A 26,619-nucleotide genomic window follows, 5' to 3' on the forward strand; every position below is an offset into this window, starting at 1 on the left:
CGCCGTGCCGAGTGGACCCAGTTGGACTCCGCCCCCACTAAGCGAATTAAAAAAAAAGTAAAGGTAACCCTGTAGCAGGCCGTGGAGGCCTATAGGGTTGTGAGATGTTGAGGTTCCCACATTTTCTAGACAATCGGTTCATAGATGGCGGTAAGGTTGTCAGCCTTACGCGCCGGCCGCCTTTTACCCTCAAGAATATTCCAGGAATATTCCCGGTAATCATTTCTGTTAGAGGCTGAGTCGACCCAGGGGCCATAGTGCGGCTGGAAGAATTAGGTAAATTGAAAAATTCCACCTCATCGAACGCGCGACCTTCCGGCTTGTAGCATAGTGTCTCAACCAACTACGCTACCATGTGCCCCATGTATCAGTGCATATACACTAATATAATAGAAAAATTCCGTCTAGAAATCTGTTTAATTTGCACCTCACTGTTACTAAAATGTTCAGTAGTCATGATATGGTTTCACATCCCAGTCTGTTTTTCATTATGACGTTGTTTTTGCTTCAGTCTTTTCAGTAATTAAGAAATACAGTCTTCGTTCTATCAAGTAAATTTTCTCGGAATCTTAATACATAACATAAAGACGCATTTCCTACACACTTTTAAATATTTGTGTGCTATTCTAATGAATGTACTTATTGTGTTTGCAGGAATTATGACCCTTACGAAAACTCCTTGTGAATTGGACACGATGAGCCTCTTCCAGGACCTGAAGTTGAAGCGCCGAAAGGTGGACTCCAGGTGCAGCAGTGATGGTCAGTAAATTTTGGAAATATGATGCTATATGAACATCGCGATTAGTCATGGATTACATGTCATTAAATCCGGGCCCTGGTAATCACATATATAAGCATGTGTTTATCAGTATCCAGAAAGCACATTCCACCCGTAAACCCCTAATTATGGTGCTGTGGTCTTCAGTTTGCTTTGAAATTTATAGAGGGAGCAATCACCCCATAAATCAATAGCCAGGACTCCGCCACAACTGCGCAGGTTATCTTCCTCTGACGCCAACCTGTTGACTTTCTCTTCGATACTGTATTGCTTTATCACACTCCACTCTCTACCCCCTGCCCCTTTCAGCAAAGTTTCTCACCACCGCATGGTTGTTACCCTATAACAATGACAAGTCTGCTGCCTTATCACCGCATGGCCAGCTTGAACACACCGTGGATAGAATTGAAGGTTTAGCGCAAAAGGGATATAATAATTGCAAAGCGCAAAGTCCTTCAGAAGCTAAAAGTAGCTCAATTGGTCAAGAAAATTAGAGCCTTTTGTAAAGCCCGAAGGTTCATTATATTGTTAACATCTTCCCATTATGATATCCTGTCAGCTAGTTGAATTCAGTCCACACGTTCATTTTAATATCATCTTTCTATCTGTCACTGTGTTTCCGAAATGATCCGATTAAAGCTTTGCATTTCTCATCTCGCTCGTGCGTGCTGCATGTCCCTTCTGGCTGAAAGCAAAGCAATAAAGACTACTTTGAAGAGAATTTTTCCCTGCGTTCCACGAATTCATATTCTCGGCCTAGATGGATATATGTGATCAACTTGACCTTACGGAGGCCCATAAGCAGAGTCGACGTAAGCGAAACCAATTTCCTTCCTCCTTCTAGCATCAGGTTTCATCGAGTTGATGTTCAGCTACGTTTGATTAATTGGCAATAACGCAGTTTTGATGTCGAACAGCTATGAAATGGACTTGAGTTCGGTTCTTCTAATTCCATGGAGTAGAATCCTTGAGAAGCTGATAGTATTCTAACCTATCTTCAAATTCCCCCTCCTCTGCGTAACGTTCATTATCGCGTTTTCAAGAGCCCGTCTTCGACTGTGAATCTTTGATTTGTTCACTCCAACGGCATGTTGTGAAGAATACGAATTATGGATATGTATTTTGCTCCATTCTGTTAAGCTCCTCTTTCAGATCCATGTATTTACCTCAGAAATCCTGTCTTAAACACTATTAATCTGTTGCTCTCTGAGGGTGAGAGAACAAATTATACAACACCAAGCAAAATTATTGTTTTGTATCTTTGAATTTTTAGGTTTTTATATAAGAGGCGGGAAGCTAGACGGGTTTGAACTTAATAGTAACAAGCGTTTTGCAGATATATTGTGCCCTTAAATCCTTCGTGGTTGTCATTTGGATTTAAAGTATACTTAGGGGCCGTCCAAATAACAGTACTTTAAAAAAAATAATATTCGAGTTATTTTATTTTTATCCTGTTAGATGTTTTGATCTGTCAAGACCATCGGGTGGTTTTCATGAAATGCATATATCGTTATTCAATTATTAAAAAGAGTCAATTTTTACATATTATAATATAAATTTTAATTTAAATTATTGTGTGGGATATGTCTCGAATGATGTACGACAAAAGATAAACGTGTTAGAAGTTAAAATCTAATGATTATGTAAAATTAATTAGATAAAAATGGAATTGAAATTTTTAAATCTTTGAAATGGAGGGGGTGTTTGGGGTATTGGTTATTAAATAATGTAGATGGGCTTCATTGTTTTCCATGTTTATTAGGCACACGAAAACGTTCTTTTTGGTATAAGTAGGTGATTGGTCGACGTGCGTAGTTGTTGGTTGGTATTGTGGGTGAATAAGAGTGGGGAGCTTCGTAACTTATACTCTTCTCCAAATATAATTAGAATGATCAAGCCAAGGAGGATGAGGTGGGCAGGGCATGTAGGACGAATGGGGCAGAAAAGGAATGCATATAGGATATTGGTGGGAAAGCCAGAAGGAAACTGACCATTGGGAAGACCAAGGTGTAGGTGAGTGGACAATATTTTAATGGATCTTAGAGAGATAGAATGGGGTGGGATGGATTGGATTGATCTGGCTCAGGATAGGGACCACTGGGGGGCTCTTGTGAACATGGTAATGAACCTTCTGGTTCCATAAAATGCTGGGAAATTCTTGAGTAGCTGCAGATTTGGTTTCTCCTCAAGAAGGGCTCAGCTCCATAAGTAAATAAGTAAGTGGGTGTGTAGAAGGTTTTTTCCTTGACGATCTGCAATACGTATTAAATATTTTGGTGTATGTAAAGGAAGCTATTCTGTATGTGTTTTTCCGCTTTGGTATGGGCTGCCGGTTTAGTTTTTACGATGTATCATGTGTGTGGTTGAGTGTTGGGCGATGAATGAAGTGAACGGCTATGAGTTAGTGTTGTTGGTACTGTGTGCATCGGCTTGTTGACTGTTGTGTTGACGGCCTCTAATTAGACCACCTCTGTGGTCTAGTGGTCAGAGTTCCTGGCTACAGATACAGATGTCCGGGTTCGATTCTCGGCGCTACCAGATTTTTTTTTAGGATTAGTGGGTCTGGTACGGGGTCCACTCAGCCTCGTGAGGATAATTGAGGAGCTATTTCAAGGAAATAGCAGCTCCGGTTTAGAAAACTGAAATTAACGACCGTGGGGATTCGTTGCGCTGACCACGTGACACCATCTATCCGCTAAAGTTGGCACTAACTTCGCCGATAAGCGGCGGTCGCTCGGTCGGTATAGTTCGCTTGCGGACTAAAACCACGGAGTTTTTTTTTTGTTTGTACATGCTACACATCAGGATGCAGAAAATAACGATAATTTAGATTTGTTACTCTTACCTAATTTTTGAACTTTGCCACATTTGAAAGATTTATCAGTTACCTTGTGTGAATATTGTAATGAAGAAAGATTGCAATGTTTAGGTGTTATGTGTTTTCGTTTTCCATTTAATCTGTTCTTCCCATTTTTCATTCTTTATTACCATATCGTCACCTATCTTTAGAAACTGATTCAGTGATGTTAAATCGCAGTTCTCATTGCATCATATTCCAATATTGTAATCAAGAAATTATGCTGTTTATGGGTATAATCCTGCTTCATATTTAAGAGGTCCTGAATTCGATTATGGTCTCTGAGGGTAACTGACCATTTTGGTGATTTTCCTCAGTCTCTGCTACCAAATTATAAGATTAATAGGTCTACACTGAAATAGGCCATGACCAATCATTCCTTATTCTTCACAATTCAACACTCATACTAACTGATAACATTCGATCCTACATAACGTATGTATTAGTGTCAGCGTCATTAAATAAACTAAGAAGCTAGGAATGAGATACTGTAACAATCTTGAACTTTTTAACACGTGTTCTGAAAGCCGCGAGCCTACTTCAGAGAGACTGAGTGAGACTTATGATCATTCCGATGTCACGGGTTGCTGTCTTACTTACAGCACATTTCCTTAATGACTACAGCTGCTTTTGTACTCCATTGCACGTAACGGGACACTTAGATTACAACTACATCTGTCTCTAGCAGTAAATCTTTTGTGTGTCTCCTGACGAACGAACTAAGCTGGTCTCGACCCTACAGCACGTACACAGCGCGTGGACTGCAGATGGAATCCGGATACCTCGCGCTCACCTTGGATCCAGTGTTTGTCCTCCAACGGATCCAAATGCAGCAACTTCTGTTTTATAAGCGAATACATGTAAAACACAAGATACTAGCCGCGGTTAGTTAACAGTAAGAAAAACAAATGTTTTCATTTGTATACATGCAATTTGTACATGGATCAGAAAGTTAGAGTACGACTGGACACGGGGGAGACAGGAAGTGTGCAGATTGGAAGAGGAGTTCGACAAGGATGCTGTTTATCACCAATTCTGTTCAACTTGTACAGCGAATGCCTTACCAAGGAAGCTCTGGATGGGCTCGGTGACTTCAAAGTAGGAGGGCAAATTATTCAAACTGTGAAATATGCAGATGACCTTGTGTTAATGGCTAAGGAAGAAACTGTGCTACAGGGCATGATTGATAGACTAATTGAAATTGGAAGGTGCTATGGCATGGAAATGAATGTGGAGAAAACAAAAGTAATGAAAATTTCGAGACAACCAACCCCAGTCACAATAAAGATAGACCAAAAACAAGTGGAGAATGTGAAATGTTTTAAATATTTGGGTAGCTTGTTAACAGATGATGGAAGGTGTACTTGTGAAATTAAATCCAGGATTGCCATGGCAAAAGCTGCATTTAGCAAGAAGAAGAATCTTTTTACCAGCAAATTGGACTTAAATTTGAGGAAGAAACTAGTGAAATGCTACATTTGGAGCATAGCTCTGTATGGGGCTGAAACATGGACACTTAGGGCAGTAGATCAGAAACATCTGGAAAGTTTCGAAATGTGGTGTTGGAGAAGAATGGAGAAGATCAGTTGGACCGATTATGTGAGAAATGAAGAAGTGTTAATTAGAGTCAGTGAGCAGAGGAATATCCTACATGAAATAAGAAAACGGAAGGCTAATTGGATTGGTCATGTTTTACGCAGAAACTGCCTTCTAAAAGAAGCTATCGAAGGAAAGATAGATGGGCGGATAGAAGTGACAAGAAGACGAGGAAGAAGACGTAAGAAGATGCTGGATGACCTTGGGGACAGAAGAGGATACTGTCATTTGAAGGAGAAAGCTCTAGATCGCATTAAGTGGAGGAATTGTTTTGAAAGAGACTGTGGACCTGTCGTCTTGACAGATTACTGATGATGATGATGATGATGATGATGATATCATGCAATTAAGTGTATGTCTGTTTAGCCTATACGTTTTGCATTCAGATATATGCGTGACAGACTTGCGGACACTTCATTCGATTAAATGATTGGTGACTCTTTGAGTCATCAGGATTCTGATTTCCAACAGAGCCATTGTTTGCTCTTCGTCACCATGTCCAGAGTGGCCCTGGGGTCCACCCAGCTTTTCCTGAAGTTTAAAGCTGCCGGAGCATGAAGCTCACAACTCAACCCCCATCTAATTCATAGATTAAGAATGAGTGGACCTTCACCTCGACTGTTCATGATGTGTTACTTAAGCACAGGGACAACCTTGCCTTTCTTTATAGACTGACTAATACAGGTTCATTGCTATGTTCACAAGAACCAGCCACTGGTCCCTATCCTGAGCCACTTTATTCCAGATCGCAACCTCTTAACTTGTTCCTTAAAGGTTTTGTTTCTAGGCCAAGGTTTCCTAAGTTTTATCTTTCCTTGTGGTTGCGAGACTGAAGTTTTGAATGCATGTGTTATTTTTTCATATCCCGACCCTCTCATCTCTTTGGTTTCTATCACTTTAATTATGTTCACTGTAATTACTCTCTATGTAATATTCTTCAACCTGCTGCCAAGTCCTTTCTCTTTAGCCCAGATATTCTCCTTAACACTGTACTCTTACTTTCAGTACCGAAAGAAAGCTACTGCATGTAATCTTCAACATATGATATAATCGAGAAGCGCCTCTGTAACATAGGAATTTGTGAAACTGCAGTCAAATTGCATTCATCTGCTTTGCACGACGCACGATTTGGTTCTCTCGCATCATCAGTTCATTTCTTGGAAAAATGTATTGCTTATTAATGATTCTGGCAGAAGTCCCTCCATTACTGAACAATAAGAGTTTCATCGTGTGGAGAGAGTTGCGGATACCAAATTAAGACAGTGTCCCTCTTTAATATTAAATTAGTGAAGAGGACCGCCTCTATGGTCTAGTGGTTCCTGGCTGCAGATCCAGAGGTCCCTAGTCCGATTCCCGGCGCTACCAGATTTTCTGAAAAGTAGTGGGCCTGGAACGGGATTCACTCAGCCTGTTGAGGATAATTGTGGAGATATTTCAAGGAAATAGCTTCTTCGGTCAGATAAGCGAGATTAACCGCCTTGGGGATTAGTTGCGCTGACCACGCGACACCCTCTATCCTCTAAAGTTGGCACTAACTTCGCCGACAAGTGGCGGTAGCTCGGTCGGTATACTTCGCTTGCGGACTACAGGCTACGGAGTTTGTTTTTTTGTTTAAATTAGCGAAGAGACCGTTTGGATACGTCCCACACAGCAAATTCAAGATACAGAGCACTGGATGGTGTGTATCGAACATTATATGATAGTTCACACAGCCTCGGGGTTATGAGCCAATGACAGCTCTTTTGAACACTGTAATGGACCTTCGGATTTCATGAAGACGGAGGATTTCTCAACTAGTTGAGTAATAGTTAGCTAACAGCGTTAATAGATAGCAGGGTCTGATTTTTATAGCCTACTTTCCTTCCGTAACGAAAGAACGTCAACTTACGAGATCACCAATGCTATCAATGTGTGTGTTCGTCTGTTATCCCAATTTTTGTTGTTGAAGCAGCTGACCGATTTTCACGAAATTAGATATGAACGTTATACCATGGGAGGCCACCCTAACGTCATGCTTCATGATTATCTGCAATCAGTAATAACAGCGCGCGGACTTGTGATCTGGGAACGATTCCTAAGTTGCTGCCTAGAAATTCATTCTTCTGAAGGCACCCGTTAAGTATACTAACATTTTCATCTATGTCCTCTGCCAACCATACCAGTTAGGAGACGAATGCGTAGATATCGGAAGGCATGAACTGGATTCATCTGGCTTAAGATATGGTTCAGGGTTAACAAATCTTCGGACTTCAAAAAATAAGGAGATTATATTCAGCAGCCAAGCGACCGTCATCTTCGTAATATGGCTTCCGCTCAATGGAGTTAAGACACATTATTATTATTATTGGAGGGGGTGGGTTTCCTCATGCACCGCGACTAATAGTCTATTGTACGTCCCCCTTTGATATTCTAGGCTACCAGTCGCCATACCCTACCGGTACTGGTGCGTGCTATCAGCCCCGTTCAGCCAACGAGGTCGGCCCTCGGTCCCTCGATACTTCCCTCGAGTTAAGACACATACGGAAGAGTGGTCGGTTACAAGACGAAATATCTCGATCAGAACATGGACAGTGGTAAAATTCAGTACGCTGTGTGCCTCAGAGAAAGTGTTAATCTGACTCGGTCAGCACAGTTTGAAAAGGCTCGCATGTCACTGGTAGGAATGGTGAACATGGCTGCGTATTTACCTTGCTCTGGCCTACCGAACGAGTTCAACAGAATAACGCGTTAAATACATCCCAGACAGACCCTTAAAATGTGAAAGAGAAAGTTGAATCAGAATTTGATGGCTACTTTCTGCACTTTCCTAACTTATTCTGCAGGTGAGAAACTAAGGGTTCCAAAGTTTATTACCTTCTATGAGAGTATAGTTGTTATGTTTGTCATGAATCTGCAAGACAGCATTTTGAGGCGAAATACGTATATGAGTTTCGTTTGATGGGGACAGTAAACAGTGAACTGTTTTCTAAAGACTCTTCACCCATTGACGTTTGAGGTAGTAGACACGTACGTGTGTTTCGTTCATATACAAATAAGGCCAAATGTATCCCTGTAAAACGCCATGAAGGCCCATGGGGTTATGAGGCGTGGAGGCTCCTACATTTTCTAGAAAATCGGTTCACAGATGGCGGTAAGGCCGTTAGCCTTACGCGCCTACCGCCCTCTACCCTCCAGGAAGATTCTTGGTACTCATGTCTGTTAGAGGCTGAGTCGACTCCAGTGCCATATGGAGGCTGGTAGTAAATTGAAAAAATCCAATAACCTCATCGGAAATCAAACCTGCGACCTTCCGACTTGTAGCGTAGTGTCTCAACCAACTACGCTACCGCGTGCCCCGCTCAGATAAGAATAGATTTTGTAGTGCAATGAAAAGTTAAAATTGTGCATATTTACAGCATCTTATCTTCCAGATAAGATAAGAAATCATTTCTATTCTTACTAATTTCTCTTTTAGCGAACTCCATATATCCCTGGTCATGGCAAACTGAAGAACAGATGAATTTCAAAGCCTTGGTTCCTGCAGCCTCATCTCCTGCAATAAATGTTTAGACTATTTGATCAACAGAGAAGTCAGAGAAGTCGTCTATCGGGCTAGGCGCTGATCTGCGAGCCCTTAGTGATTCAAGGATTGAAGCATGTACTCGTAGGTGGTCCAATAAGCAGTGATACGCAGAACAGGTAGAGGCCTAAACCTTGACAGTTCTGTTGAAGACTGAAAGCTTGTTACACACTCTGCCAGGATAAAATGCTTCTTCTTTAATAACAAATATGCACTCCTTAAATCTAGCATACGAAGTTATTTCGGAGCCGAGATAGTGCAATCGGTGGGGTCAGGATGTTTCTCTTCTCACCGTCGTTCAGACCGTCCCTGGGGCCTACTCAGTTTCCTCACGGCCGAACCACTAAGTTGACCATTCACCTCCAACTAGTGCCAAGGCCAAGAAAGCCCGGATCTCTTACATCCACTCCCCCATACTCCTTCATGGCCTAGTGCTTAATTAGTTAAGCACAGGGACAAGTTTACTGTTTTCGTAATGCTGATCATCTTTGCGGCGATGATGTGAACGTCCAACTGCTGTTTTCCTGAAATAACTTAAAATTATTACAGTGAGGATTTTGTTCAGTGTAAATTAAATATTGTTATGTGTCCACTTCGGTTCTGATGCGAGACTGGCTTGCTTTTCTCAACCTTAACGGTTTCGTAAAATACAGATAAAGTTGAAGTTATTCCTACTGCTTATTTAAGCAAAACTCCATGAAGACGTTTGGTAGAGTGGAAGTGTAGCTGCGCATATTATTAGACTCGGAACTTGAAGGAGATGAGTGATTAGATTCACGCCACGGCATCTTTACCGCTGGGGAAAGAGCCTCTGACAAGGAGGCTGGATGGGCCTGATATCCCATCTAGGCGCTATGGAGAAAAGAGGAAACCCTTATTCCTCTTGAACGATTGCTCAGTTGTCCAGCTCGTAGTCGAGTCACAATGCCGATTCATTCTGACTTCCAACAATTTCGTAAACAATGAAAAATTTAAACATCGATGTTCAATTGTTTCTCGGTACTTGAAATGTGCCTGAAGTTATCAATTACGAATAATAGCTGTCCAGAAGTCTTCACTGGGGCACGCGGTAGTGTGGTTGGTTGAGGTACTATACTAGAAGCCGGAAGGTTGCGGGGTCGATTTCCGATAAGATGACTGGGTCTTTCAGTTGACCTAATCCTTCCAGCCGCACTATGTACCTGGGGTCGACTCAGCCTCTTACAGAAATGAGTACCAGGAATTTTCCTGGGGGTAAAGGGCGGACGGCGCGTAAGACTGACAGCTGATTGGCTAGATAATGTGGGACCCTCAACGTCTCACAACACTATGGGCCTCCATGGCCTGTTACAGGGATAGCTTCACGTCTCTTTACCAGTTCTTTATGACCGTTAATCCAGTCTCAGTAAGGACAGTAGCTAACAGTCCGAAGTTATCTTCAAATGTTGCATGCTGGAAATTTGATAAGGTGTATGTGCATTTCAGAATTTGTATTAAATTGTAAGGCTCTTCTCACTCTTTCAGTCCTTCTTTAGTATTTAGTATATTTATGCAAATTTGTGTTTTGGAGGCAATGAAAATGTGTGTACTTGCCTTTTTCTTACTACAGTAAAGATGTCTACTTTGTAATGCAATTCGCATATTAATTTCAAGAGAATTATGGACTTAGAATACCGAAATTTGTTTTCCATTTTCTAATGTCCAATTGTATGAGCCCGAAGTGCTCTGTCGGTAAAATGGCCGACTGGACCACCGGAGTTATATTTCTGGCAAAGGCAGAGAATTATTTTTTTGTTTTGGTGCAAGATCGGAACCAACTGTGAGGCCCACCCAGGCTTTTATCCAGTGTGTATGTGTGTAAGGGGTGGGCCATAAAATCCGGCCCTCGCACTGCGACCTTCAGTCATCTATTGTGCCTCCCCTTTGGATTAACCCTTTATTAATCCTACACTTCACATGAAATGTAGGACTTTATTTATGGGGGCGTCATAAAAGTCACTTGGTTCTATGAAGAACTGACTCAGGTGACGAAATCTTAAGTAAGCTATGGCCTCACAGTCACATAGAATATGTGTGGCTATCCAGTGGGTACCGAGGGCTCTTTATTCACGGGAGAAGACGTGAAATCTCACAGTAGACCAGATATATCTAACTGTTCCAGAGATTGAGAATGCATGGAATACATCAACACCTTCATTTGCTCTTCCGTGACGTAGTACTCAGTACAGCGACAACTTGTATCAGTTTCGTCCTATCCTGAAAATGCACTCGAAATTAGGTTGAATATGTTTTAGCACTATGAGAACACTGATCAGAGTTCGGATATCGTGTTTATATGTAGTTAGCTATAGTCCATCTATAAATCATTCTCCCTCATTGCGAATAATTGATATCTATTTAACAACGCTTTGATGAGTTTTATAATTTGTACTCGTCCCAAAATATAAGGGAGATCAAATCAAGGATGATGATATTAGTGGTCATTTAGCACGCATGTGGACATGAGAAATGCATATTTGGGAAAACTAAAAGGAAGAGATCGCATTACATACACAAGCGTAGATGTGACGATAATATTAAAATGGACCTTCAAGAAATAGGATGTGAGTCTGGATTCGTCTGTGTCAGGTTAGCCGCCAGTAACAACCTGTTGTGAATACGATAGTGAAGCCTCGTATTAGGAATTTCTTCATGAGCTGACCTACCATCAGCTCCTCTGATTCTTCTCATTAGAGCTATTTCTTTACAAATGTTGTGTAAGTTTATTAAGCTGATTTTATGTGTAGAACAATATTAATATCACGTCATTACGAGCCATTCAAATTATATTTGCTAGATAAACGAATGTTACCTTCCAGCCGCACTATGGCCCTGGGGTTCACTCAGCCTCTAACAGGAATGAGTACCAGGAATTAAATAAATAATTTTCCTGGGGAGTAAAGCGCGGCCGGCGCGTAAGGCTGACAACCTTACCATCATCTTTGAGCCGATTGTCTAGATATTGTGGGGCCCTCAATGTCTCACAACCCTATGGGCCTTCATAGCTTTACTTTACTTACGACAGGTGGACACCAAAATCGACCTGATATTGTTCCATGTTGGAACCCTGTTCTATGCACTTCAGAGGTCAAGTTTTCTGTATGCCTGATCACCACATATTATAAGGAAGTGTACCAGAGATCCACGTGTCCTTGATCGTAGCAGTAGATAGACCTGCTCTGGTCGGGTTAAGACTTCCCGGCATTCATTGGATAGCGAAATAGGCGGATGTCTGAACTGCCCTGGACGTAATGGCGACGAGGAAAATTCCTGCCCTTGGTTTCTTATTCCCATCCAGTCCTAAGCTTATAATTTAGTTGTATGGAGTGACATCGTCTTCAGAATATTGCTCACAAAATGTGAAAGTGTGGAATAAAGAACCTGTATAGTGTTGCAGTACAGTCCCAAAGAAAAGGAAATATCCATGAAAATTGCCGTGAATGGCTGCAGCAGGAAGTGAAACTTGACAGGTTGAACCAAAGTGGTTTTCATAACGAGCAGGAGAATCCTTTAGACTAAGAGGCTGCATATCACGGTTACCGTTATGTCTGTATGGCTTGACCTTCACCTAGTAGAAAACACACAAAAAGTCTTCCTCCGTGCTTGCTTGTTATTCTATGATTAACATTGCCTAACCACGGCCCACGGGCCTTGGGACTCCAGTTTTGGTTCTTCCCTCCTACAGCTCCATTATGTCGTTACAAGTGAATTGGGCCTAGGGGCTCCCGTAGCGCCTCTCAGAGACAGGGTCAGCATGTGCGGAGTCTAATTTCTTGGGGTGTTCTGAAAAGCAATTAAGAAGAATTACATTTCATTACAAAGATTAACCTACAAACTGTGCTACCGTTCTTTCGTAACGAAATCCTTGTTTTAGAGATGCATTTTACGAGCTTATTTAGGGACACTTTCAGCTACGGGGGTTGTGTAGCCTAGAGACTGAGTCTTAGATTATTTACCGACATCAGTTCAACTGCATTTGTTATACAATATTGAATACGGTTGATGTGACTTTTAGGTTATTCAAAGATTCTATCTCAACTGCGTTGCCTGTATAGTGTCGAGTGAGACTGAAGATTGGTCTTATGCAATTTAATGATTCCAACTGCATCTATTTATATAGGCGAGTGAGATTTGTGACTGATTCATAGATTATTTAACGATCTTATATCGGCTGGATTGATCATATAGCATCATGTGAGACTAGGACCGCGCCATAGCTCAAGCGGTTAGTCGCTGGCCTCCCACTGCGGCGGCCCGGGTTGATCCCGGTTCTGGTCAAGTGGGATTTGTGGTGGACAAAGTGGCGCTCAGGTAGGTTTTCTCCGAGTACTTCGGTTTTACCTGCCAATTTTCATTCCACCAATTGCTCCACAGTCACCCTCACATATCATCTAGGGCTGGTACAATAGGCCAGAAGTGGCCGCAATGCAAGGGACTTAGTCCCACCCCACTAGCATTAAAAAGAAATCATGCGAGACTGATAATTATTTATCGGTCTTTTTAACGATGCTGTTTCAACTGGGCTGGTTGTTATATAGTGTAGAGTGATAATGTTGACCGATTCATTTGGTTCAGGATAGAGACAAGTGTCTGATTCGTATGGACGCGATAGTGAAGCTTTGGGTTCGACACAGGGTGGAGAATTTCTTAAGTACTGGTGATTGGTTTATAGATTATTTAACTTCTATGTTTTATGTGCATTGATTATGTAGTATGAACTGAGGTTAATGATTGATTGTTGGGTAATGTATTGATAATTTTAAACTGCTTTGGTTACAATTATAGATCGAATGAGAATGATGATTGTTAGGTTATTTATTGACATTGTTTCAGCTGTTGAGGGTATATGTATAGTGCCGAGTGAGACTGATAAGAGATCATTATGCTATTTAACGAGATTGCTCCGGTTTCACATATTTTGTAGTGTTACGGAGAAGGAAAGATTAATGACAAGTAGGTGAGAATCTTGAAGGAGGCGATAGCCTCACATGTCAATAAAGTAGCCCTGAAACCGCCTGAAGAGTATGAGGATATTTTTTAATTCGCTTAGGGGGAGAGTTGAGTCCAAGTGGATCCACTCGGCACGGCGGCCCGTGATTGGCCTATTGTAACTGCCCCGGGTGCTTATGATAATGGAGAATTTGGTGGAATGAAGATTGGCAGGAGAAACCGAAGTATTCGGAGAAAACCCGCCCCAGCGCCACTTTTCCACCACAATTCCCACTTGACCAGATACGGGATCGAACCCGGGCCGCCGCGGTGGGAAGCCAGCGACTAACCGCTTGAGCTATGACGCGGCCCAAGAATATGAGGATGGTGGATTAGTTAATTAGGATCTATATGTAGGCCTACACCTGAAATTTTCTACGAAGTGAGGTTATGTTTTGTCGTCTCCTGTCACATTTTCGTATATATAATCATGTAGTTCAAGAGAAATAAACTTTCTTTGATATTTCCAGTACCTCTTGCATATTTTAAAAAAGGGAAATGAAAGTGGTTATAGGTATATTTCGCTGGGGCACTACGCCACAGGCTTTTTTTTTCTTCTAAGAATCAGACTGTGTCTGGTAAACATAACGGTGCAATACAGAACAAGGGCGCATCCATCATGATCATACTGCTGTACGGAATTGCTGCTAGTCAGGGACTTTCATAATCACGATTAGAACAATCTATGTATTCAATCAGCTCTCCATCTGCGATTTATTGAACTTCATCAACAGTGTACTCGGATGTGAATGTTTTCTGTCCTTGCTTAACTCGCCTGTACACTTCACCATCGACAAGAAGGATCAGTTTACTTTCTTTCAAAATATCCATTTGCTCACAGTAATGATTATAGCCTGGAGCTTCATAATTTGTATTCTTCTCCAAGTATGTATAATTAAAATCATCAAGTCAAGGAGCATAAGGTGAGCAGGGCATATAGCACGAATGGGAAGAAGAGGAATGCGTATAGGATATTGTTGGGAAAGCCAGAAGGAAAGGGACCACTGGAAAGACCAAGGTGTAGTGGGTGGGCAATAATAAAATGGATCTTAGAGAGATAGGATGGGATGGTATGGATTGAATTGATGTCGCTCAGGATAGGGACCAGTGGAGGGCTCTTGTGAACACGGTAATGAACCTTCGGGTTCCATAAAATGCTGGAATATTCTTGAGTAGCTGCAGAATTGGCGGCTCCTCCAGAAGGGCTCAGCTCCATGAGTAAGTAAGTAACGATTATAGGCTTTAATCTTTGACATTCGAAATTTTCCTTTGTTTGTATGTAGGGTCTGTGGTACACAACTTGAAATATAATGATGAAAGTTATACAAATTGAATGCAGTTTTATCATCTCAGTTACGATTATGCTGTGATTATACACGACCGTTTCGTTATTTGTTTGCACTTGAAATTATAATGTAGGCTTACTGAATGATAAAAAAGAATATTAATTCCATTAGTAATTGATGTATGATAATAAGACTACCCGATCGATAAATAAATCCTTCTCAGCTCCTTAGTCGCGAGTTCCAAGGGACTCAGGTCTGAGTATGACTGCGCTGGCGAGGACCAGGAGCATATACAAAAGACAGACCCGTCCTATTGTCAAAGAGGGCACCCCCAAGAAACAAGACCGAAACTGACAAACAGTAATGGATATTTGGTCATGAGCCCCAGATGAGGCTCGACACCAAGACTTACTGACTGACTGACCGACCGTTAGTCGCGATGTGACTACTTTGATTACTTTGAATAGTGGAATAGTGTACTATGATCAGTTCGAGAGTGTGCCGTCGAAGATAGTGATTTGTGAACTGTTATAACAAGTTGTATAAAGGTCCAATAAATTCAGCCATTAAATCCAAAACCCGTTTTATAGGTCACACAAACCCCGAAAGTGTGATGATGATAATAATACCAAATCATCCGTCTTTCATCACAACCCATCTCTTTAAGGTAGCCCGCACACCGGCTTGCGTCAAGACATGTTACACTCAAGACACGATGTCTGCGATATGACGCAAAGAAAGGAGCAGAGTTGAAACGAATGAGATTATGAACACCGCCGCACACCGGTCTGAGTCATGATGCTGACGTCAGCTTCATGCTTAGGGATCACGAATGTAGCAAGACTGCATCTTTTTTCTCATGTCTTGATGCTTGTCTTGACGCATTTGGTGTGCGGCCGCCCTAAGATCCGTGTGTTCCTCCAACGTTTCATTCTCATGAGTGGATTGTCCCTCAGTGTCCGGTGGGATAAGAATTGAAATTGTGGTACCTCTTGGATCTCGTATGAACAGCATGACGTAAATTGAAATAGAGCATCTCTGGTTAAGCGGGCTTCCGTGTGAATCAGTTCGCAAACCGTGTCTATCGGTTAGCTAAGAAAACCTGATCGGATCTAACCGCAGTTTCTGCAGCCAGTTCTCCTCGAAGCGGTGTCCAAGGTTGTAAACCTTCGCTTTTGAATCTCATTCCAATAAGTTTAAGGTCGTTTGGATTCTTGTTCTGAGATAAACAGACTCTGTATCGTATACGCGAGTGATGTTCTGTGTCCGCGAGAGGTGAAACAGACTGCGTTATCGGGTGAATCGACGGAACTCTTCCTTTTGAACGGGTGTTGTGGCTTCACGCTTCGTAACGAAACCTGAACATGAGCTGCTACCAGTTTATCTTTTGTTACACTGTAAGTATGTGATTTGGGCTCTAAAAGCACGAAGAGGAAAGAGGAAGAAAAATAAGAATGAGTAGAAGATGAAGGATATGGGGCACGCGGTAGCGTAGTTGGTTGAGGCACTATGCTACAAGCCGGAAGGTTGCGGGATCGAATCCCGATGAGGTGGAATTTTTCAATTGACCATAATCCTTCCAGCCGCACTATGGCCCTGGGGTCGACTCAGCCTCTAACAGAAATGAGTACCAGGAATATTCCTAGGGGTGAAGGGCGGCCGGCGCGTAAGGCTGACAACCTTACCGCCAGCTATGATTCTATGATTGTCTAGATTCTAGAAAATGTGGGAGCCTCAACATCTCACAACCTTATGGGGCTCCAAGGCCTATTACAGGGATCCCTTTACTTTACTTAGAAGATGAAGGATAAAAATACGTAGATGAATATGAACGCAATTAGAATTAGGAAATAAAAGGAAGAAGAAACGGATTTTGGAAACGTAAAAAGGGATAAGTTCAAAAGATAAAAGAGGAGTGGAACAAGGCGTAAGGCAAAAGAAGTCGAAAAAGAACAGAGAAAGGAGGAAAGTAACAAGAAAATATAAGTACAGAAGAAAGAGAAAGAGTAAACAAAGGAAAAGAACACAATGAACAAGAAAGAAAAAAAAGAACATAAGTAGGAGACAAGAAGGATGATTAGAAGAGTGTGAAAGAAGACGAAACATTAAGCAGAGAAGGAGAATAAAACGTGCACGTTCATGAATGACAAAGAAAAACTCCGTGGTTCTAGTCCGCAAGCGAACTATACCGGCTGAGCGACTGCAGCTTTTCGGTGAAGTTAGTGCCCACTTTTGCCGATAGAAGGTGTCGCGTGGTCAGCGCAACGGATTCCCGCGGCCGTTAATCTTGGTTTTATAGACCGGAGCCACTATTTCCTTGAAATGGCTCCTCAATTATCCTCACGAGGCTGAGTGGACGCCCTTCCAGACCTCCTACTTCTCAGAAAGTCTGGTAGCGCCGGGAACCTCTGGATCTGTAGCTGGGAATTCTGACCACTAGACCACAGAGGCGGTCTCGTTAATGACAACAGTAAGTAAAGGTATCCCTGCAACAGACCGTGGAAGCCCATAGGGTTGTGAGATGTTGAGGTTCCCATATTTTCTCCAGACATTTGGCTCACAGATGGCGGCAAGGTTGTCAGCCCTACGCGCCGGCCGCCCTTTACCCTCAAGAATATTCCTGGTACTCATTTATGTTATAGGCTGAGTCAACCCCAGGGCCATAGTGAGGCCGGAAGGATTAGGTCAATTGAAAAACTCTAGTGACCTCATCGGGACTTGAACCCGCGACCTTCCGGCTTGTAGCTTAATGCCGCAAGCAACTACGCTACCGCGTGACAACAGTAGGAAAGTTTTTTGAAATTTAATCTGGATTTGATTATATTGCTGTAAATTTCAAATGAAATCAAATCAAATTAAAGCTTGAATAAAGCAGTGTACACTGATTAATTTTCTTGGGTGCACTGCCTGTGCATTGCAAGTTTCCAAGCTTGTTGCACATAGTCGTACGGTACAGAAACACAGTGGCCAGCCGCCTCTGCCCTTGCTTTATGTAGCCAGGCTGTAAAACTCTATTAAGAATACCGATTCTGAATGGGAACAAGGTTCCTGTCTTTAATCAGAATGGTGAATGGATAATAAACAAAGTAACATTTCGGTTTATGTAAGCGTTATTGGTATGATTTGCGTCCTTGCCGGCAAATATGAACTTTCAGTTTTGTATTTCTTACAGTCTTCATTTCCGTATTCATTATTTGTGCGACTGTTGTGCTGTCATCTTTTAGCACATGGAGCAACACAATGAAATGTAATATAAGTAGACTGATTGATTCTAATACGTTACACGAATTTCGAGGCTGAGTCGACCCCGTTCCAGACTCACTAGTTCTCAGAAAATCTGGTAGCGCCGGGAATCGAACCCGGACCTCTGGATCTGTAGCTAGGTAGGAACTCTGACCATTAGACCACAGAGTCGGTGCTTTGAAGGTATAGACTCGTTATATACCTGGAGTGACTGAAGAGAAGAAGGAGTCTCAGAGATAAGAGACCGATTCCTTCTTCATGTTTGATTCCACGTTCTTGGAGGAGCATCAGCACCCTTGTTATTGAAGTTACGTCCTCACAACCTGTGCCGTATACCGGAGCGCATGGTAACTACACAAACGCAGGAACAATGTATGACCCACGTCACCGACACTCACTGGGCCTGGTCGGAAAGGCGTCTATATCTATGGCTGCACAGCCTTGTGGATCTTTGCCACCTTTTTCAGTTTCTTAATCTATATACAGTCGTTAGGACTCCTTGGACGGGTGATCAGCCCGTCTCAAGGCCGCTACTTGCACACAGGAAAACACAAACACAGAATAGACGCACACAATACAGACATCCGTGCCTTTGAGTGGGGTTCGAACCCACGATCCTTGTGTTCGAGCGAGCGAAGATAGTTCATGCCTTAGGCCGCACGGCCACTGTGATCGGCACAGGAGTCCACAGTATATAGATGGCTGTAATTCACAGTATCCGTCTGTCTGTCGTGCTCTCTACCTCGGAAACCAATAAGGAGAGTGGCTAAGTGTAAAAGCGCGTTACTCCTTTTAGGGAGAAAAACTCGGATTCATTGTTATTTTTTCTGTTACATTCGGATCCAAATAAATATTTCCCCCATAAGAAATACAATGCGATTGTGACAATTAGTTTATTTCCATAGTATCGGAATAACAATGGAAACGGAAGGTGTCCTAGAGGTCAGAAAAACGACTTTGATGTGAGCCGAAGAAATAAAGATTTAAATGTGAGTAATCATCATGAGAAACAATTATTCCTGAAACTGCAATGCAGATTTTTCTGCACGGACAGCTCAAATTTTGTGTGCCTTCTATTTTCCAAACATTGAGCCTTATTTAGAATCTCGCTTGTAGTACTCTTCGGAAGTAGGTTGAGGTTGAAGTAAGCGATGATTCAGTTTGGAGGGACAGAATATCATTATCATTAACAACAACAGAAATATATCGTAAAAATAAGCAGAGCTGAATAAAACTGCCATCTGAAACGTCGAGGTGTATTGTTGTTGATGCTTAATACAGTTTGGAGGGACAGAATATCATTATCATTAACAACAACAGAAATATATCGTAAAAATAAGCAGAGCTGAATAAAACTGCCATCTGAAACGTCGAGGTGTATTGTTGTTGATGCTTAATACCTAATTCATTAGAAAAAAGTCGGATTTTTGTGTCTGTAAATTAGTTCGTGTTAAATATGTACTGATATAATTAATATGTTGCTGGACATTATCCATCATCTTGTCTGTTCTCANAATCTTATATATACTGATATACTTACTTACTTAATCAAGGCCGCGCCATAGCTCAAGCGGTTAGTCGCTGGCTTCCCANCTAATTCATTAGAAAAAAGTCGGATTTTTGTGTCTGTAAATTAGTTCGTGTTAAATATGTACTGATATAATTAATATGTTGCTGGACATTATCCATCATCTTGTCTGTTCTCAAAAAACCCGTCTAGTTTCTATTAAGTGTTTTTAATAGAAACTAGACGGTTTTTTTGAGAACAGACAAGATGATGGATAATGTCCAGCAACATATTAATTGTAACAATTCACCATCATCACAAACTTTTAAATCTTATATATACTGATATACTTACTTACTTAATCAAGGCCGCGCCATAGCTCAAGCGGTTAGTCGCTGGCTTCCCACCGCGGCGGCCCGAGTTCAAACCCGGGTCTGGTTAAGTGGGATTTGTGATGGACAAAGTGGCGCTGTGGTAGGTTTCCTCCGAGTACTTGGGTTTCCCCTGCCAATCTTCATTCCACCAAATTCTCCATTATCATAATCACCCGGGGCAGGTACAATAGGCCAATCAGTGGCCCCCGTGCCGAGTGGACCCAACTGGACTCCACCCTCCACTATGCGAAAATGCCTAATCCATTCCTCTTATATCTTACGGTGTCGAGGTTGTTTTCTCGTTTTTTTTTATTATTTTACAGACGGTAGGACTCCTTGGACGAGTGATCAGCCCGTCGCAAGGCCTCTACCTAAACACAGGACAACACAAACACAGAATAAACACATACCAAACATCCATGCCTTATATGGGAGTCGAACCCACGATCCCGGCTTCCGAGCGACCGAAGACAGTACATGTCTTAGACCGCTCGGCTACCGTGACCGGCCATGTACTAATATAACAACGTGTTATTATTCTACAGTTCAGAAAATGATGTAATTACATTGTTCGGATTGTATTTGTAAAGTTGGCTGTAACTGTATTCACCTCGGTCACGACTAAATTGAAAGGTCTGCTGATGAATAAGGTGCAGAGGTGGCACAGCTATGTTTCAGTCTCAAAGCATGTTTCCATGTCTGCTGTGATTTCTTCTCTGCACTATTGGTTCATTTTTGAGCTAAATTCTATTTTCATTAGCATAAGAACCTTACAAATGTAGACTGAATGTCCTTACCAGTTCTTGTCAGAGCGAGTGGTTGACTGGTTTGGCGAGTGTGTGAGTGAGTGGGCGGTGAGTAAGTAAATTGGTGGGTAGTCAGTGTGTAAATGGGTTGGTGAGTGTATAAGTAAGCGAATGTTGACTGACTGAGTCAGTAAGAAACTTAAATGAATGGCGCGGGTTTGTGAAGAAGAGTGCAGTGAGTGAATGAGCAATTGAATGTGTAGGCGATGTCGAGTTTGTTGCAGTGTGGTTGTAGTACAAGCTACACTTGTTATTTACGTATATTATCTTGCAACCGAAGATTCAAATTGCTCAAGATGAGATTACTTACTTACTTACTGATTCGTATTTTTTTTTTAATTCGCTTAGTGGAGGGTGGAGTCCAACTGGATTCACTCGGCACGGCGGCTACTGATTGGCCTATTGTACCAGCCCCAGATGATAGGTGAGGGTGATTGTGGAGCAATTAGTGGAATGAAGATTGGCAGGGGAAACGGAATTACTCGGAGAAAACCCGCCCCAGCGCCACTTTGTACACCACAAATCCCACTTGACCAGACCCCGGGATCGAACACGGGCCGCCGCGGTGGAAAGCCAGCGACTAACCGCTTGAGCTATGGCGCGGCCCTTACTGATTCGTATTACTTACTCATGGAGCTGATCCCTTCTTGAGAAGCCAAATCTGCAGAAACTCAAGAATTTCCCAGCATTTTATGCAACTTGAAGGTTCATTACCGTTTTGATAAGAGCCCTCCACTGCTCCCTATCCTGAGCTAGATCAATCCAATCCATACCCTCCCATCTCTCTAAGATCCATTTTAATATTATCCACCCGCCTACACCTTGGTCTTCCCAGTGGTCTTTTTCCTTCTGACTTTCCCACCAATATCCTATATGCATTCCTTTTTCCCCCCATTCATACTACATGCCCTGCCCACCTCATCCTCCTTGACTTGATCATTATAATTATACTTGGAGAAGAGTACAGAGACTAGATACCATGATTGTGAAAGAGTAGAGGAGCTGAGGAAAACGATGAAAGTCGAGCGAAACTTGTTCTGAAATAAATGCAGGATTCCAAACAATCATGCTTTCGCAGTCTCATTCTGTACTTCCTTTTTTCCTACGTTTTTCTGCAGGCCAGCGTCTCCGGATAAAGAATTGTGTTCTTATGAGCCTTGAGGCAAGCTCTCATATAAAGACTGTCTTTTCGGCCTGATGAAATGTTGATATCTGGTTCATGAATGTCCCTTAAGTGAAATGAAGATAGAACCAGCTGACATAAAATGAAGCATATATGTCAGGCAGTGGCTGAAGAAAACATATCTGCTTTCATGACAGCTGGATATGAAATAAACCAAAGTTGGAGTACTAGAATCATGGAGAAGTATTTTTTTTTTGTTAAATTGATAGGGTCACTAATGTTCAAGAAATTCCCTGCCTTTTATGGAACCCGAAATCTCGTTAGCATAGTCACAGTAATGCGCCCATGGAACTTATCCTGAACCAGACTAATCCAATCTTCATCTGTACACCATATTTCTTTGAATACCTCTTTGATACTGTCTTCGTCTCTACGTTCAGTTTTCCAAAGTTGTCTCCTTCCTTCATATTTCTCGACAAAAATCTTGTACGCATTTTTTTTCCCATGCGTATTGCATATACCATTGATCTCGTAATCCTAAATTTGATGTCACTAATAACACATTGAAAATGTTATAATTGAAACTTCCTTTTATAATATTTCTTCAAGAAGTTTCTCAGAGGAGACTAATCTGATATTTGCTTTCTTTACTCTGAGAGTCCTTTCTTGCGTAGTATTCGGGAAGTGCAGGAGTCGAATCTTGACGCATTCAAAGCAATTGCTTTCAGATCTCTTTTACCTTAACTCCAGCTTTCCCCCCCCCTTGGCACTACAGTCCCAGTGGGCCTAGGCCTACCTCCATGAACTTCTCCGTTCACTTCGGTTTTTTCTAGATCTTACACATACGGTAGGACTCCTTGGGCGGGTGATCAGCTCGTCGCAAGGCCTCTACCTGTACACAAACACAGAAAAACGCACACAAACATCACTGCCCTTGAGTGGGATTCGAACCTACGATCCCTGCTTCCGATCGAGCGAAGACAGTGCATGCCTTAGACCGCTCGGCTATCGTGACCGGCTAACTCCAGCTTAAGATATTATTTTAGAGCAAAATGAACGTACATATTTGTACTTTTAATTTAATTTTCAGGTTAATAAATGTAGCGATATTTCCAATCGCAGAAATGTATCTGCGGTGCCATTGACTGCCCTTCATGGAACCCCAGAGTCCAAAAATATTCCAACTGATGACTTGCATCCAGGAGGTACACTGTTCGATTTCCTTCCTCTTACAACTATCGTCACTGAGGCTGCTTCATGATTTTTCTGAACCCATCTAGGGTATCCCCAAGATAATAACATTAAACACACCATGAATACAGCCTTCCGCACCCTTTTCAGTTCGTCATTCGTTAACCGTATTACCACCACACGACATTACATACTGCATGAATTTGAACCGTCGTTAAATAAACAAAAAGAATCAGTTTGTAATTCCCCTGGTGACTGTCCAGACGGTGGAGCCTCCAAACAGGGCACTGCCACCTCCTTCCACATCTATACTTACATTTATGATCATCGCATCATCTTTTACTCCATATAAGTTGAAACAGCGTCTTTAAATAACCACAGAATGAATGAAACTATGTGCTGAGCTGTCTCGCTAGGTCAAGTAAGACTTTGTGTCCACTGCAGATGCCAGAGGACGAGGCGAGGGATTTGCTGATTGTGTGGTTGTGCTTTTGTCTGCCTAGGCGAGAGCGTGGCGGATACCAGTACGTCGTCGCCGGACATGGCGGGGCCCGTGTCACCCTGCCCCAAAGTGGCGTCCGAGAGTGTCCGATCTTCCCCCAGTCCTGCACATAGGGACAGGTCTGTATGATTATATTAGTATATACATTTAGGTAATCTAAATGCTTGGGTTTGCTGTAGATTTTTTGTGGAAATATCAGTTATCTTTATTACTATAATTAATGTTAACCAAGAATTTCTTCCTCATTCCGTTTTAGTGTCACGCATTCTCAGTTAACTGAATCAGTTACCTGTCTCGTGTAGCTGAAATTCTGCTATTGTTACATAAAATAGCTAACTTGTTCTCTTTTTTTCATTTACCAAGAAGCAGAAGTCCTCCAGTAGGCCTTCCTTTTTGCTGTGCAACGAGGAAAAGTGACTTCACTTGCTGATCTGCTTGAAGAACCATCTCACCATTATGTCATATTATATTCGAAGTCTGATAGGAAAGTTCCAGTACATTTTTTTTGAGGAGGCTGCAAAACAGTTAATACAATTTTTCGCCATAGCATTAATTGTTTTCTCGTTTTACACAGTGATCCGAGCAATCATCACATATGATGACCTATTTCTGGCACTCTCTCTTACGAGAGCATTCGACGGCATATAGTTGTGCCATCTCTGGCAATTTCAGAAATACGTTACCCTTGTGTCTGTTAGTTTAGGGAATAAGGAAAGTCACTGCATGCAAAATCAGGAAAATAATGTGAGTAGAAGGGGGGGGGCAGTGGACTGCTGTGCTTGACCAGGAATTCCCTTACAGAAGATGCTGACTGGGGCGGCGCCTCGTGTCCCCAGTGGCGAATTTTGCAACGACCCTCATCACTCCTAAGCCATTAGTTAAAAATCATGTAGTGTGTGACATAGGAGATGCTAACTTCTGCCGCAAACACAAGCTGTCATTCGCCATTGTCACCTTGATAACTGTCACGAATGAGAACGACTGTTTTCTCAGTTTACATTCTCAATGGTAGTCAACATTTTTGATAATCCTTCCTCAGAATGACGTCAAATTTAAGAGAGACAAGATCACTCAGAGACCTGAGTATTTAACCTCCAAATGGAGTTTATTTTAGTACAGTAGGTTTGCTTGTCTGTCATCTCACAATTCATATGCAGTTTCAAGCATTCATGTTCTTTAATGGCCGTTTCAGAATGCTGTGCTCTCGATAAACATGTCTGCACAAAACAACATTTCTCTCACATCTGAGACAAATCGTTCTAGATCGATAAAGTCAGCAAGGATTTCCAACTTTGCCACCTGCTTAACACCCCAATTGTTTGCTGAGATTTACTGTAATAAATTCAGCCTCGGAACTTTTTATCAGACCTATATGGAATCAACACGGCTGAACTAGTATATAATTGTATTCACAGGGCATTTTCGGTACGCCCATAATCTGAAACTCGAATTGCGACTTCAGGTCCTAAACACCAATATTTCAGTCGTGTTGGCCAAGTGAAGGGTACAATATTCCATACTTGCGTAATATCAGGGAGCATTAAATAAATTTTAAAGAAATGGCGCTAGCGGATTGCTAATACGAGAGAGGTAAATAAATTACTCGCTTGAAGCTGCCCAGCTACTAGTAAAAGTTGTAGGACCTTATGAGGTCACCATGTTATCTGTGTGTTCTATCTTTCAACGTTTGAACCAATCGACTGATTTTCGTGAAATCTAGTATGGACATTGTACAACTGGAAGCAGTCTCAACCTCATACTTTCTGATTTTCTACAATTAGTAACAGCTGTGTGTCGGACTCTTGAACTTACGTTATATACTCGTAGAAACGACACTAGCGCCGCTTAATATAGGCTTCTTAAGTGACGTATTGTAATGGATTTTCGAAGGGCATGCAGCTTTTCCTAAAGTACTTTTTTGCTTTGTAGAAGGACGGCCGTGCGAAGATTTTGATTTTTCTTTTCAGATTGATAGCTGTAATTAATGGACCTTTAGAATTTGGAATATGAATAGATTACACACATTCCTATAAGTTACATATGTAGTATAGTTGATAACTCTACAGTTACAAACATGGCTACAGTTCAGAATTTTGAAGGTATATCCACCAAACTTAATGTCAAAGCATTATGTACTTAAGTATTAGTTGTCCGAAAAGGGAATAATAATAAATCAAATACTAACCAAACGAAACAGTAGAAATCAGACAGTTCAAATTATGCTGAGACAGAGACACAAGAACAGTTGCACAGATACAGGTTAACAGCCCGGACATACTCTATTATGTTAAGCACAGAATGAAAATTCATATTTTTTTCTTTTATTGCTACTGGGGTGGGACTCAGTCCCTTGTACTGCGGCCACTTCTGGCCTATTGTACCAGCCCTAGATGATAGGTGAGGGTGATTGTGGAGCAATGGGTGGAATGAAGATTGGCAGGGGAAACCGAAGTACTCTGAGAAAACCTGCCCCACTTTGTCCACCACAAATCCCACTTGATCAGACCCGGGATCGAACCCGGGCCGCCGCCGTGGGAAGCCAGCGACTAACTGCTTGAGCTATGGCGCGGCCTTGAAAGTCGATATTACTCTTATAGCTGAACGAGTAAATCAAAATCTACCAAGTCTATATAGGATCTAAACCAATGAATATAGGATTGGCTGAAGGAATAAAGCAAATGGGATAATTGATAGTGGCCGATATTCGGCCACTGAGTGTCTCGACTATCAAGCACAACCCATCTAATTCTAACCAGCGATCTAAAGGACATAAAACTGAGACAATTCTCA

At 41.9% G+C, this 26,619-nt stretch overlaps 1 protein-coding gene across 3 annotated transcripts in view; it reads left to right on the forward strand.

Annotated features, from left to right (window-relative positions):
• The window catches only part of LOC111870628 (hormone receptor 4), a 353,702-nt gene that overhangs the window by 284,754 nt on the left and 42,329 nt on the right, over positions 1-26,619 (forward strand). For all 3 annotated transcript variants that reach the window (XM_023863074.2, XM_023863077.2, XM_023863076.2), the window contains exons 2-3: positions 655-759; positions 23,831-23,948. In XM_023863074.2, coding sequence (XP_023718842.1) covers positions 660-759; positions 23,831-23,948 — 218 coding nt within the window. In that variant the 5' untranslated portion in view covers positions 655-659. The remainder of the gene's footprint in view (positions 1-654; positions 760-23,830; positions 23,949-26,619) is intronic.

Source organism: Cryptotermes secundus, unplaced genomic scaffold, assembly GCF_002891405.2.
Source record: "Cryptotermes secundus unplaced genomic scaffold, Csec_1.0 scaffold529, whole genome shotgun sequence".
NCBI lineage: Eukaryota > Metazoa > Arthropoda > Insecta > Blattodea > Kalotermitidae > Cryptotermes > Cryptotermes secundus.